Here is a 15,358-nt window from a genome sequence, read left to right as displayed (position 1 = left end):
CCTTGCAGTCATACTAACAGTTGGATGATAATGGATTTTTTTTTTAACCTGCGTTATACAAGTCCTTATAATCCAGCCTGCATGGAAAAATGAATTTGGCAACAGTCCTTTACAGTGCGTTTTTCAAATTTCAAGATGAATGGACCAATATAAATGGATTTTCTAGCATGTAAAATATGATTTTTCTTATTCTGGAAATAAGATATATATTAGTTATTGCAAATTTACAAAACAACATGTAGGAAAAAGCAAAAAAAAAATTAAATAAATAAATAAAAATAAAAAAAGGGAACATGCAAAAGAGCAGCTGAGAAAGACATTGTGCTATGCCAAGCCTTTATGCAAGCTCTGTTTATGTTCCAGCAGCTCGCCTCTCCTTCTGCTCCACATTGAAAGGCTGCCAGTTTCTAGAATCCCAAGCTCACACATCCCTCTGACAGCAGCCTGACGGCAGCTTCTGAGCAGTTTCCAACTTTTGGCGTCCCTGCCAAAAAGTGATTACTCACTGCAGCGTGCACTACAGCCATGGTTCAACCCTTTGCTCCATGCTGCTTTTTAGAGTGAAAAGAAAAATTATTCTTTTGCTGTCTCATTATACCTAGATTTTTTTTGGAAGTTATAAGCCCCTTTAACTATTTAAGAGCTTAAACTCTATCTGGGAAAAGATCAGCATGTACCTTCCCATCAGGACTATCAGAGCAGCTGCAATCTTCCAACAGGCAATACAGGCACCACAAGTGCAGGCCTGTAGGTCTAGATCAAATTTAGATACACCAAGAAAAAAAAGACATAAATGTATAAAATAATATAATGTATAACTCAAGATAATGACAAATAATAATGAAGAAATACAAAAAAAGGTTTCTGATTTTCTCTACAGCACTTGCAGTACACCGCAAAGAAAATGAACCGGAATAAGGATAGTTATATGCAATTTAGTGCAAAGGGTTTCAATAGCCACTGTTCTCATCAGCCCACTACAAGCATCAATGTTTAATACAAAGTCTTTCAAATGGAGGCTGGCTATAGAGGGTGTAATGAATTTTTAAAGACATGCCTCCTTTACTGTCCATCTGGGTTGCATTTGGCCTGCTGGGGGCATTTACAATACGGACATACAGATGAGACATCAAAGCCTGTTTCTGCCTCTTGGTTTGCTTCAGGAAGTTTGTGTAATAGGAGACTGTGACCAACTGACACTGTGTATGACATATGGGGTAAAGAGGGGAAAAAAAGAAAAGCATCCCAGTTTCTAAGCAGTTTGGGTATAAAAAAAAACAAAAAAACACCTTTATTTCAATAAATAATACAAATTTTAACTAAATTATAATGCCATATACAAACGGTTTTAAAGATAATTTTTACTTGTTACTGGGTCAGAAGTAAGTAGAAAAGACTTCTTTATACACTGAACATAATTAATATTTAGTTTTAATGTGCATATACAAACAAAAGCTGACCCAACAATGCCTTCAATATATGCCAAACATTTTCAGGAAGCAAAAGTGAAGCTTTAAAAGAAAAAAAGAAAAGAAAAAGAAACTACACCCATGCCCGACTGTAATCTCCTTGTTTAATTAAAACCACAGACTTGGCTTGCAAACTGCACCAATACAAATCAGTCCTCTTGGCAGCGGTTACTGAACGCTGTTAAATTTTGATACCAGTGAATAAATCAGTTTCATCTCTTCATTCAGCTACAAGGCCAGGCCTGATAGTTTTATCAGAAGTAAGCTGGCAGAATGCCTTAATGTGTGATTAATTATAGCCGTATCAAAATTAGAACCCTGTGGGGCGTGCAGATAGCCTTCACTGAGCTTCGCATAAGCTTTCCCCCACTGCAGGGTAACCTGGCCTGTGTCAGAAAGAGCCTCTGATCAAATGGCATGTTTGATATCCATTCTCCACCTGAGATATTACGTTTGGTCACTCTGGGCCAGAGTTCATTTGGGAGGGGTTATAACTGACGCTGGATAAGAGAGATGTGTTGGTGAGACCCTGCTCAAGTCTCTGTCCAGAGTTGGAGAGATTATCATTTTCCCTTCAGGCACATTCCAAACTGCCTCCACCCACCTGCCCAAAATAAACTGCCATGCATTAACCCTGTGGGTTTGAGTAGGGCATCTACCAAACCTTTCAGGAGACCAGCCCTGCAGGACTGGAGTTGTGCACCCTGGAGCTAAAAGCATGGGTGTGGTCTTATTCTCACATAACTAAATAGAAAACCGTAGAAGTGTAGAGTCCAGAAATTTAAGCAGTTATTTTTTTAGTTTTAGTTTTTTTTTTTTTTTAATAAAAGGTTATTACTTGTACTTGAGAAGCTGTTGTCTCTCTGAAGAGTGCAGTCTTAATAGGAAGACCATAGGCATATGGCCAAGTTTCCAAAGATTTATCTTATTCAGCAGACCTCTTTAATGCAACTTCAGTTCAACTGAATGCATTAATGCCACAAATGTGAGTTTAACCTTCGTGTTGAAAAGTTTACTCTCCTCATGTTATGCTACTGCAAAGACTGAAGGGGGGAGGGGACACAGGGTCTCGGCTATACATTACACAAGAGGCCCTACACAGTGCTTGCGTAACATTATCTTAACGGACAGAGCACAGCTACTGTTGATTAACAGTCACCAATATCCACGTTTTCTGGTGACAGGAGATATGGAGATCTGTCTACAAACAGAACATTTGATTAGGTCTTAACTGCATTTCTATACCATTCGATCTACATGGACAGAACAACTGTCAACCTTTGCAGCTCACATGTACTTTACACATCACATGACCAGAGGGACAAGGCTCAGAGCATCAGGAACAGCAGCAGCTTTCATTCAATCCTCACAAGCCACAAGCATTTGCATTTGTATCGTTTCGGCCACACGAATTTTAATCGGGGGGAAAAAGAAATTATTCTGGGACAGACACCTGCTGTTGCAAAGAGCAAACACATTCCATATGATAAATATAAAATATACACAGTGGATCAATACAAGTCTCTCAATGTGGTAGGAGAGTATTGAACAACACATTTAACAGACTGCAGCAAATGAAAATGAGGAGTCTCATTTTAATACCGATTACACTGCTAGGAGCATATTAGACCAGCAAGTCTAAAGTAAAGGCAGACCATTTCTCCTCTGAAACTAAATATTTTACTATTAACAACAATAATAATTTTATATATTAATATTAAAATATGAATATATCAAGTAACAGATCACATTGATTGTAAAAACACCAGGAAAAAGCAAAACACAGTAAAAAGTCACTTGTGAGCTAGTTTGAAGAACAAAGCTTTCTCCTGAACACCCAACATGTGGATCTTTTCCATTTTCATCACCAGCTCATCTGATTTATCACCATTATACACTGATTTACCAAACCAGGCGTTGGATGATAACTATAAATAATCCTAGGCTCTCATTAGGAGATCTTTGGAGATGTTTTAATAACCACTGTGATGTAAAACCATGACGTTGTGTATAAATTGTCTTTGTATTTTATCTAATACTGGTGTTTACTGAGTAAAAATACACTGACTTTCAATGCCAATTTGCAAAGGCAGTGTAAGACACCACTACTACTACTACTACTACTACTACTAATAATAATAATGATAGGTAATTAGAAGGTCAGGTGGAGCTCTGTGTGAAACACTAACTGGCTACAGCGGGTTTAGACTCGGCTATTAGAAACAAATGTAGCATGAGAGGCTCTTTTTTTTTTGCACAAAAGCATGAAATTCGAAATCAGCTGCATAAAATCAAGACCACGTGCCTTTATCTAATTTATAGATACCATAACATCCCACAATTACATGAAATCGGTTTTAAAGTTATCTTATTCAATTTAATCCAGCCACAGTGGGGCAATGCATAAAGGCCTTTGTACTAGACATCAGTCACCAGTGCGGTTTACTATCGCAGTGTGAGGGTGAGATTCTGTGAATTCATTGTTTAAAAGTGCAGAGACCACAAACCAGGTTACAGTGGTCCTAATGTCAGAAACAAGTTTGAACTCCTGTCTTTTCCTGAACACTGAACTCTTTCTATGAACCTCTGTCAAGGGATTGTATGGCTGTCACTATTGATATATTAGTAAAAGGTTATCCACTGAATATTATTAAGCATTTTTAAAATTGTTGACTAGAAAGGATTAATTGTAAGAAATTTTTACAACTGCAGTTTCACAGTGAATCCTTTGTTAAATACTTTTTAGGTTCTTCCCACTTCTGGATGATTGAGTTTCAAGTAAATAGTTTAATTTATAATAGCTTTTTTTTTTTTTTTTTTTTTTTTTTTAAAGCTGGTTAAACAAGTTAAAAACCACCTCTTCAACCATCTCCAGTAGCACTACTACACACTTTTATTTACATTTTCTGAGCAACTAAACACAAAGCTGCTACAACTTTAAGAGTCTACCAGGCCTACCTGTCTAAACTGCTCCTCGTAGGTCCAGTCTGCATGGTCTTGGCCATGGAGCTGGCTGTGTGAGGGCTGTGCTGGCAGGCTGGAGGCTCGAGCCTCTGGTTCAGAGCCCGGCCGGGGTTTCAGCAGCTGCGAGTGGGGATGAAGCTGGCGATGAGGCAGCAAGAGAATTCCTCGGCCTGGTGCTACAACCTCACGGCCTGTCTGCAGACTTTCATCAGCAAGGTCATCATCATCATCATAGTCCTCCTCCATCTCGCCTTCAAAGTCATCCTCATCCCACTTCTGTTTTCTGTTTGCAAAACAGAAGAAATATTAACAAAAACATTTTAAGCTTTAATGTACAAAGTTGAGTGTGAGGATTTAGCAATGTAGCCTGTCAAATGCTAACTAGTGTAGAAAAATCAAATTACATGCCTATTCATTCCTTCAACAAACTGATTAAGCCAATGTCCAAGTCCACCTTTGGTCATTAGCCTTTATTAGCATACAACTGCCCACTTACATTTGCTCCTCCTCCTCTGAGCCCATCATGTCTTTGTATTGCTCCTCTCCTTCCTCCTCCTCCTCTGCTTCGTCCTCATCCTCCTCACAGGCGCTACTGTGCTGCGACATGGGGCTGTCGGCCATCGGCGGCCTTTGCAGTCCAGCCGCCACGGCCCTCATGGCTGCCAGCGCTGCTATCTGCGCACGTTCTGCCTCCGAGGCAGAGCTTAGTTTTAGCTCCTCTCCCGCTGTGGAGGCGCTCTGCAACTGTCCTACCTGCTGTTGCTGCTGTTGCTCCATCTCCATTAGCAGCTTAGCCCGCTGTTGCCTGTGCAAGTTCTCCATCACTGCCTGTAGCTTCATCTCCAGGCAAACAGGACGCGTTGGGTGACACCTCCTTTGCCTCCTCTCTTCACCAAAGAAATGCCAATCAAGCCTGCTGAAACCACTATCTAAAATGGATGATTTTGAGGTGTGGGGTTTTTAATCCCAAAAGTTGAATACTTATCAGCTCTGAGAAGAGCTTACAGAAATGATTTCTCCTGCTAGACTGATACTCCTGAGTGTTTGACAGTATATAGAAGACAAGGCTTTTGCCCAACACTATAGAGAGCAGAAGGCTTCAGAGAGGAGGATCACCCCCCACCACAGAGCGGCAAGCTCTACCAGACCCTAAGATAGAACGAGAGAAAGAGAGGACATGTAATGGTTAAAAAAAAGGGTCTTTTATATACAGACAATGGGTGCAACTTAAAAGTAGCTGAATGCATTCATCACAAGGGGACAACAGACATGTTCTTACTACTATTCAGAGTATTATCAATACTTCCAGAGTACTGAACAATGGATCATAAGACATTGATCCTTGTACAGTGTTATACAGCAGTTCCATTAACTATGGTTAGGGTTAAGGATGCATGGAAAAAATACATACTGATGAATCGAGAAATTTTCTTTTCAAGTATAATATATAATTTGTCCCATTATCCACTTATGCTTTATAGCAGAGTTCCACCCATTTATCTATACACATGTCCCCATTTTAGAGAAGCTTATAGCCCGAACTGTTCAGTGGTGGTAATAGAAATTTGACACTTGAACTGTTCAATACTTTATTGTATAGTATTGTATTATATGGTGATTACCGATTTATTTGTTTGCGCTTTATAAGACAATAAAAAAGTTTTTGGAAAGCATATATTTAATTAATTCATGGTGAATAAGATGAGATGTTTTTTTATGTAGATTTACCACCATTTCATAATCATTAACATTACATATAAAACTCACGAAGTATAATGATATAAAAGACTCATGACACTCGGTAGAACAGCTGAAATCAAGGCCACAGGTGAGACAGAGCTTTACTTGAAGACTTACTTTCTTCGAATTTCTTAGACTTAAAGCAGAGCAGGTGGTCATTTGAGTAAGTATCATCTTGTTCATCAAACTACACTTGCGCAACATCTACACCACAAGATTGCATCATAAATTGCTACACATGCTACTGCATTCACTTTGGACAGTTTGTCCTTGGTCTTACTAAACTCAACAGACAATGCCTTGAAATGGTATCAAATACATCACACGATGAAGTACGTAAAACATGTATCCGACCAACAGGTCTGACAAGCAAGAGAGTACGTGCGAAGGGAGTATCTACCACGTCGTTGCTCTCAGAAGAAAACATTGTATCTCTAAAACGACATCTTTACAGGCAGAGTCAGTCCATTTATTTCTCTCACACACACACACACACACACACACACACACACACACACACACACACACACACACACACACACACACACACACTTACACTTACACTTTCTATAACACAAATACGCAAGCGAGATTACCAAAACGTGCCACACTGCAAAAGAACAGTGTCCTTTAGGAGGCCTTACAAGACTGTAGCATTTCACATTGCATTCATACTACACAGCCCAGCACGCCACAGCTTAATACTATATCACAAATACACTACTAACAGCACATGCTCATGAGATTCCTAGGAGGTTAAAGACAGTTTATAGGCTAATCCTACTTCCCCCACAGCCAGAGTGAGAAGGGGGTGGGGGTGGAGGGTTGGGGGGACGAGGGAGGAGTGGCGAAGATTGCAAGGTCTGAACAAACAGGACGCGAGATAAGGAAAGTAGTAAGGGTCTAATTCCACCTAGATAAGGATACCCACATCCACATCCCCAGCTGTGTGATGGCCTATTAGTGCTTTGCCATAGCAGACTTAATCAGAGGAAGAGCTACAGGAAGAAAAAAAAATAAATAAATAAATTTTGCATTTTGTTACTTTGTCATTCAGACTGATATATGCAAAAAGCGCCACTCTGATTGGCTGCCCTATTTTGCGCCTTATTCAAAAAGCAGTCGGACTGAAACCAACACTTGAATGGGCGGGGCTGTTGGCTGAATAGGTGGATTTATGCAAGTGCACTTTTTTTTGGGACATCCCTAAAACATATGGACTGCATGCAAGCTGAGTTTGGATACAATATCACAGTTTCTTAATAAAACAGATGAACAGATTTCCCATTCTCACTTACAATTTTAGGACCCTGAATCATACAACTGGCACTTTTCCAGGCAACGCAGTATTGTTCAGGGGGCTAATTCAAATCTGGATTATAACATCCATAGCCTAGAAAACAGGAGGGATTCTGTAGCTCTAGGAGCCTCTGTGCGGGACGATTGATTTCTTGCTCATCAACACAGCATCCATAATCATCCATCATTTAGTCAAACTGCTTTTAAACAGCAGAGTACATGCTGGCTGTGTTTAATGCAGTAATGATGTCCTACCCAGTGCTAAAACAGTGTTTTAACGCTGTATAAGAAGTGTCCCGAGGCCAGCAGCCTTTGGCTAACATAAGTGACATGGCTAATTGCTTAATGCGTCTAGCACAATGCTGAAGCAGGAACAAAAATGGTGATTCGGTCCAGAATGAATCAAAATGAAATATATTTGGCTTAAATAATATCAATACTGCTAAATTAGCAACCCTCTTTGCTGTGGCAGTCAGCCCAGAAACAAATCACGTATATTTTGTTTTAGGGGATGTTGAGAAATTAACTGAAAAACATATTTAGTTAAACCTGATGCCAGTATTTACGGTAAACACACAGCAAGAGTGGCGGCTGCCTGCCTCCAATGCTGACTCGGGATGACTGTTCGCTTTCTAGCTCCACCTATACATCCTGTTTCAGTTTGCTTGGTACCCCATCGCAAGGGCCAACAAAATCAGCGCAGGTACTTGCATTCGGTGCAAGTTGTTCTGCAGTGGAAGTAACCAAATTGAGGGAAAAATAATTTTTTTTTTTTTTTAAATCGCTGCTTCGAAGCCATCCCACAACACCTGATAGAATGTCACCAAATGCTGCTAATGGTGCAAGACTATAGCATAGGTTCCCTTCAAGTGATGCTGCATTTTTAACTGCGGCTAATGTCATTAGGCCGTTGGTATGGGGGAGTGACTCCTGGTCATGGCTGGTGTCATTACCAGGAATCGAACCTGTGATCTCCCTATACCGTTTACATTACATAACGTGTCTTGTAATCACTGTGGTTTGCATACTACATGACTGGTTAGCAGTCTCCTAACCAGCCTTATAAATATAAACATGCAAGACAAGATTTTTTTTCTTCTAAATGCCTGTAAAAAAGGAGTAATACAAGCAGGCTAGGAGATGTATATAGCCATGCCCTCATTGCTTCATTCACTGCCAGTCACAACCGTGTGCATTCAACACTATGAATGCATTCAGTGGCTTTATGTTGCATGCACTTCTGACACAAATGTGCAAATGCACATACACACACACAGCTTGTCTAGTGCTTGTAGAGAAGTACTGCCAATAGAAAACGACTCTCTGGAGCAGATAAACATGAACCTATTGGCAGGCATGGGCTAGAGGGGTATATAAAGCCCCCCAGCATTGAGCTGTGGAACAGTGGATCTGTGTTCTCTGGAATGATGGCCTTTTGGAATGGGCTGGGGAGTTGAGGATGAAGTAGGGTGATGATAATCCAACATTCTGACCTCACTGACTGCAATCAATTGAATCCTCACAGCAATGCTTCAAAATCTAGTAGTATATTTAGTAGTAAAGGTAATTACTGAAATAAAAGCAGGGTTAACTTTCTTTTGATAGAAGGAAAAATTGCAGGTGAGCAGGTATCCCAATAATTCTTCCTATATAGTGCGTATGATCCGGATATTAAACTAAATCTGGTACCAAATTTGGCCTAGGATGCTTACGGGGTTGATACTGAAAAGCCTTGCGGAGGCGAGCTGTTTGTTGTTTACTCCATTCAGCCCTCCTTTCAAGGACAGGATGCAACGTCACAGGCTTTCACCGCACGCTTTCAACAGGAGTAACACGACGCTAGCAACACAATGTGACATGCAGCAACAGCAGAGCACACACTCCAGCCAAAGCAGTGTGTGCCACAGAGAAAAGGAAGAAAAAAAATAACCCATTCATTCAGCTCATTCTGCTGGAGGAAAGCACACAGTAGCCCTTCACATTCCTACAAGCATTACCTCCATCGAACACGTTAACACCGCAGAGATTAATCAGTAATTCAGCAACTGGCCGCCACACACACACACCCACACACACACACAATAGAGTCAAGACCTGGTGCTGTCCGCTGTCTGTCAGAGGGAAAAGCCAATCTGATTACCATGCCGAGCCATGTAAAGAAGGCAATACTTTCGGTAATCTTATTTACACAGCTCTCCAGATATTCTGCTCAGGACTGCCATGACCCCAGCCTCAACCATAAACTCTACAGTGGCATGACAGGTCGTTAGTCAAGTTAGCTCAAAGTGAAAGGTCTAGACTTTGCAAAACATGTATGAATGCTAATTCAACTCCACACCATGCTTTCTATCAGTCTCAGAGCCTGTCGACTTGGGGTGGGTGGGCATGTACAGTTTAATTACATATATAAGAGACATAAGGGAACCTACTTATTTGTAAATGTCTGTATTAGAACTTTGTAAATGTATTTTAACACTAATGAGCCGATATCCTCAACAGCAGGGGTTCTCCAACCTTTCACTCCATGGACTACCACAAATATATTTTACAATGCAATCAAACTGTTCAAATGATGGGCACATTAAGCACCATCACTTTTAGCAACCTGCTGAGCTACCAATAGCATCAGTGCTCATTTGTATGAAAGACTGTGCTCCTCTTTCTGGTGTTTAAAGGAAAAAAAAAAAAAAAAACAACCCTTTTGTTTGGTTAGTATAATCAGGGCGTTTGGTAACCACATCTAGCTTAGCTGCTTCATGGCCTCATTTTATAGAACCGTGAGACAGATCATAGCCTGGCCTGTTTTTACTAAAAGCAAATATAATGTAATTGTCATCATGCCTAAGGGTTCACTGGGTTCAGACGATCTACAAAGTGATGAGCAGAGTGATCTTGTGGTACTTCTCATATTGTGTTTCATTTTCAAGTTTACATTGATCCACAGACAATCAAAGGGGTATCTATGCGACCACCTTGAGAACCACAGCTTTATAGAACAACACGTCCCTTTGAGGTTCCAGCATACATTATCTAGTGGCTGTGAAACTGAAGCAAAGTTCTTTGAAATAAATATATATTTCACACTTGGATGACGTGTAAAAGAACTTTAGGACATACATGCTCTCAGTTCTAACCTTTGCACTGCAGTACAAAATAAATGCAGCCAAATGAGATACACAGACGTCTAAAGTCACATGTAATTATGTAGTTGGAACTCCAGGTCAAGGCTGGATTTCTTTGACAGAAATGAGAGTGAGAGTTTTCAAATATGCTTAAATGTAGCTCTCTTCCCCTCATTTCTAGATATATGCCTTATTATACTATTATAAACTGTTTTTTGTATCCCACAAAATAATATTTTTTTCACTACATAAAGGCACAGTTACCGTGACGGACATAAAAACTGACAAATTCCAGTTCTGCAGGTTTGCTAGGTAGTAATTAGCCTTTTCCATCACAACAAACAGTTTCATCTGGGGATCGTTAGACGACGACTTGTAACAAAAAGAAGTCTAATTTATTCAAAGACCTCCTCTGGCAGAAAGTTTTTAATAATTAAAGAAAGAGATCACTATGAAAAATATTAAACAAATTAATTTAAAATGTTCAATTTACTGTAGGATTTTTGTCTTGAAGGTCACAGGTTTAAAAAAGCAAACAAACAAAAACCCAATATAAATGAAAAATAAAGAGGTAAAATAGCATAAAATTATAACAGTCAAAGAACTAAATTCTTTCAGCTCATTCAATTCTATTAAGTTATTCCAAACTAATGGAATGAAAACCCTAACAAAACACAAGATGCATCCATAATCAAACCCTTTCTGCTTTGTTTTCCTCTCCCTTCTTCTGCTACCCACGATCTTAAGGAATGACAAACTTGGTGTTTTAGCATAATGCCTAGAACAGTGGTCTCAAACCCTGCTATTGGAGAGCCACCATCCCACAGTCTTTGGATTCAACTAATTACTGCTTTAATAAGACCCGAATTGGCTGCATGAGGTGTTTGATTTGATTAGGAGTTGAAATTTGCAGGAAGGCAGCTCTCCAGAAGGAGCTATAGAGTTTGGAGGCAGTATGTGCAATGTCAGGTGCAATGTTAAATATCAAACATCATGCTATAGCTTTTTTTGCTACTTGAGACAAAGACAAATGTGCATGCTTCTCATCTTCCAGGACAATTTAATTCCATATGAGGTATAATATTTCCACCTCATATTATTTATTTTACTCCAATCTCAGATACACAGAGTACATTATTAATTGTATAACATGTCGGATCATTCTTTTACTGTGGTCATTTTTAAAATCATAGTATATAGTGCAGAAAAAAGTTTTTTTTCCAATATCGGGAAGCTCAAGTCAAGACAATGTGCTGTCCTAATGTACTTACAGTGGTTCCTCAAAACGTTTGCCAAGGGCTCAGGGTCACCATGTTCTGTGAAGAGCAGGTCACGTTTCTAGCTGTCTAGAATTAAAGTGCCACATTAACAGATGACTGGTGTCCATAGTCTACTTCTTTTGGTTAATGTATAGAAGGGTGTGACACACACACACACACACACACACACACACACACACACACACACACACACACACACACACACACGAAAATAATAATCTGAAGAAGGGTATTCTATTCCAGTCAGATAATCTACATTCTTATTTTGATATACAACACTACTGTAGCGTTTCATGTTTGTTAACACTGCAATATTAGATTCTGACATTTGATTCTGACTTCCTGGTCAATGGACAATGTACCAGTGTGTAAATATCTTCACTGTTAGAGTATTTAGCCTTGCTATCGAAAAAGCTGTGCTTGCCGCTTCATGTCCCTGGGAACTAGTACGAAATACCAGTGTTGTAGCACAGACTCTCTCATTATACTATACTATACATGCTTGCTTCAACTCATGGACAAAGACCTGACATTCTCTTGAACAATTCTCTGATACAGAGCAGAGGTCACAACCCCCCACAATGGTAGCAAGGCCTGCTGATCCAGATACAGCAAAGCATCGTCAAAACATCACACACTGAATACTAACGATACCTGAGGAAAGAGATACCTGCAGTTCTTTTAACACTGTTCTTTGGTTCTTTGTCACTTCAAAAGAATTTTTAAGAGGTTTTACAAGGGTGGAACCAACTAAAGGACAGTGCAATTACATTTTCCAAATGGGCAGATTGAGTGTTGAGGCTTTTATTTATTTATTTTTTTTAAACAAATACATGTATAAGACATGATTTTTCACAGCTTTTCAGAAGCCACTTTTAATCAGCCCTCAGTGTCAGTTTTATGCACCAACTGAGTTTGGATGGCAAGCACTTTTTTTAAACCCTGTATGTAAGGAGTCATTTGAGATTTGGCCTGTGACTGTAGCCCTCATTTAAATACAGCTGTAAGTTATTTCCAGCTACTGCCATGCTGTGAATGTGTTTATGATGGAAGTACATTGAGTTTGATGTATCATTTACAAGCAAAACACACCACAGATGCCGGCAGCACGAGCAATATCAGTAACGTTAGCACTGGAGACGCTGTATGAGAGTGTGAGGGTACAATCACAGATGGGCTGGAACTATTGACTGTATACAAGATATATGCTAAATATGATGTCTATAATACAAACAACTGGGTTGACAGTGGAAATCACATGATGTTTAGGTCCATGTTCATTTAAACCTTTCGTTCACCTAATGAAAACAATGCTCTGCAATTACTGATATAGAGACTCTGATTAGCTTGTCCACTCAGGTTTTCAACCAGGTGGAAAAAAATTGGTCCAAATTTGAGCAAAAAGAAGACGGAATGATTAACTGTGATTAAACATTTACCGACTGTTATGCAAAAACCTTGTATCTGCAAATTTGCTGTTTATTCTTTACTTTGACATAATCTAGCACTTCTAGTTCTTCTCATTTTGTTAAAATTTCCCCTTCCTGCGAAGTTTACGTTGTTTTTTGTGTGACCGCAACAATTTGTTAAAACATAAAAATGCTGTTTAACTGAACTGTATATTTTCTTCATCCTACCAAAATGAAATATGAACACAAATAGTCATTTCAGTATTCAAATACTGGCACCTTAAGCGATTGATTGCATCAAGTACAAGTACCTTTGCACATCCCTGTTCCATTCCATTCACAAAATCTAAAACACAGAACTAAAACTTGAACCTAAAGTTAGTACAATGTAATAATCACATTCATGATCCTCAAACAAGAGTCAGGACAAAAGCAGACTACGCCATTAAAGAGGAAGTAAAGGGAAATGTGAACACAGCACACTTTCTCACACAAATTCTATGTGCATGCCTGATATTAGCCAGCCATTTACTGATCAAACAAGCGAGGTTATGTCCACCTCAAGACCTGAAAGCAATAAACTGGATGAACTTGTTGGAGGGTACTGGCTCTGGCAGTTAGGCTACATCCTTTTACTTTATCATGATCTTAAACGAATCCAGACTTTCCGGTATAGAACAAGCAAGTGTGAAAAGTGCTTGCTGTGCACGGACAGTTCAGCAAACTAAGGAATTAGTCAAGGACAAAAGCCAAGGAAAGCACAGCCAAAGGATCTGAAGTGTATAGATTTAATCTACCGAGGCAACATTTCTTCTGACCATTTTGAGTGATTAGAGAGCAGGAGGGGAAAAAAAAACACACACACACACACACACACACACACACACACACACACACACACACACACACACACACACACACACACACACACAAAAAAAAGAGAAGCGTCACGTTCCTCCTAGGCAGGATTCCCTCATGGCACGCACCCAGAACATAAAATCACTGCCTTCCCCTCCTAGTTTTTTTTGGCAGGAATGTACAAATACCGTGCCAGAGACAGTCAAACAAGTGAATATTGGCAAGGGAACAGCTGAGCACTGGCCAAGCCACTATTTCCTATCCTTTAGCAGTAAAACAGACAGGCCTGTACAGAGGCCAGCTACTGCTTCGCAAACACTGCTAATCTGTTACAGCTTACTCTGGTGCTACCGGACAAAGCAAAGCGGCAAGAATGTACAGCTTGCCAAGCATGCCGTGGCACATAACCAACAATTTTATTTGAGTTGTAAACCCATAAACAACTCTCTTTCTGTTTGATCATGCAAAATGCTTCCAGGCCTAATACCCCTGGTACCTCAAAACAGCCAAACTTGACCCAACATATATCAGATATATACGGTTGAACGTAAAGACAGCATTCTGCCTCCAAGTGCGGTTAAGAAACCTGACACCAATTCTGCCTGGTAACACACCAAGCAGAAACTTGTTTGGCCAGCTTTACGTGAAGATTAGAGAAAAAACCTAGAAAAACTGGCTTGCAGCCCCCCCCCCCCCCCAACCCCACCCAACCCCACCAATTTGCCTGGTCTTATCAATACACGAAACCATGCACCCCACCCCCTCTTTTACAGAAAAGCACCCCCCTCTTGGTTGAAAAACAAACACCACACACGGCTAATTTATTTACTCCTCAGACACCTGCCTAATTTGAATTACAAAGTTGGGTAAGAAACAAGTCCTTGAGCCAGTTTACCCCATACAGGCTGAAGGGCAATTTCACAGATCGGTCAAAATTGTGACAGAATTAAATGGGCAGGACGTAAACGGTCATTCAGATAACTCAGTAACTTGCTTGAGTCAGAAATGTTCAGTGGGGGTAATGGAGCCAGACGTCAAAAGTGTTTGGGGTCTCTAAAAGCTACAACACAGAGAACGTTCCCACAAAATATAGTTATGAATACAATACAAGACACTGCTTTACAATTGTTCTGTGACAAAGTTCCGGTATAAAACATTTTTAATCAATTAATGGTGAAGGTGAATTCAGTGTAATGTAAGAAGAAGAAGAAAAAAAA

General features: G+C 39.8%; 1 protein-coding gene across 1 annotated transcript in view; it reads right to left on the bottom strand.

Annotated features, from left to right (window-relative positions):
- The window catches only part of arid3a (AT-rich interactive domain 3A), a 38,086-nt gene that overhangs the window by 18,186 nt on the left and 4,542 nt on the right, over positions 1–15,358 (bottom strand). Inside the window, exons 2-3 of the mRNA XM_072660743.1 lie at positions 4,930–5,582; positions 4,428–4,716 (exon numbers count right to left, since the gene is read on the bottom strand). Coding sequence (XP_072516844.1) covers positions 4,428–4,716; positions 4,930–5,273 — 633 coding nt within the window. The 5' untranslated portion in view covers positions 5,274–5,582. The remainder of the gene's footprint in view (positions 1–4,427; positions 4,717–4,929; positions 5,583–15,358) is intronic.

The sequence above is a fragment of the Salminus brasiliensis genome, chromosome 17 (genome assembly GCF_030463535.1).
Source record: "Salminus brasiliensis chromosome 17, fSalBra1.hap2, whole genome shotgun sequence".
Taxonomy (NCBI): Eukaryota; Metazoa; Chordata; class Actinopteri; order Characiformes; family Bryconidae; genus Salminus; species Salminus brasiliensis.
This window is presented reverse-complemented; position numbering and strand designations above follow the sequence as displayed.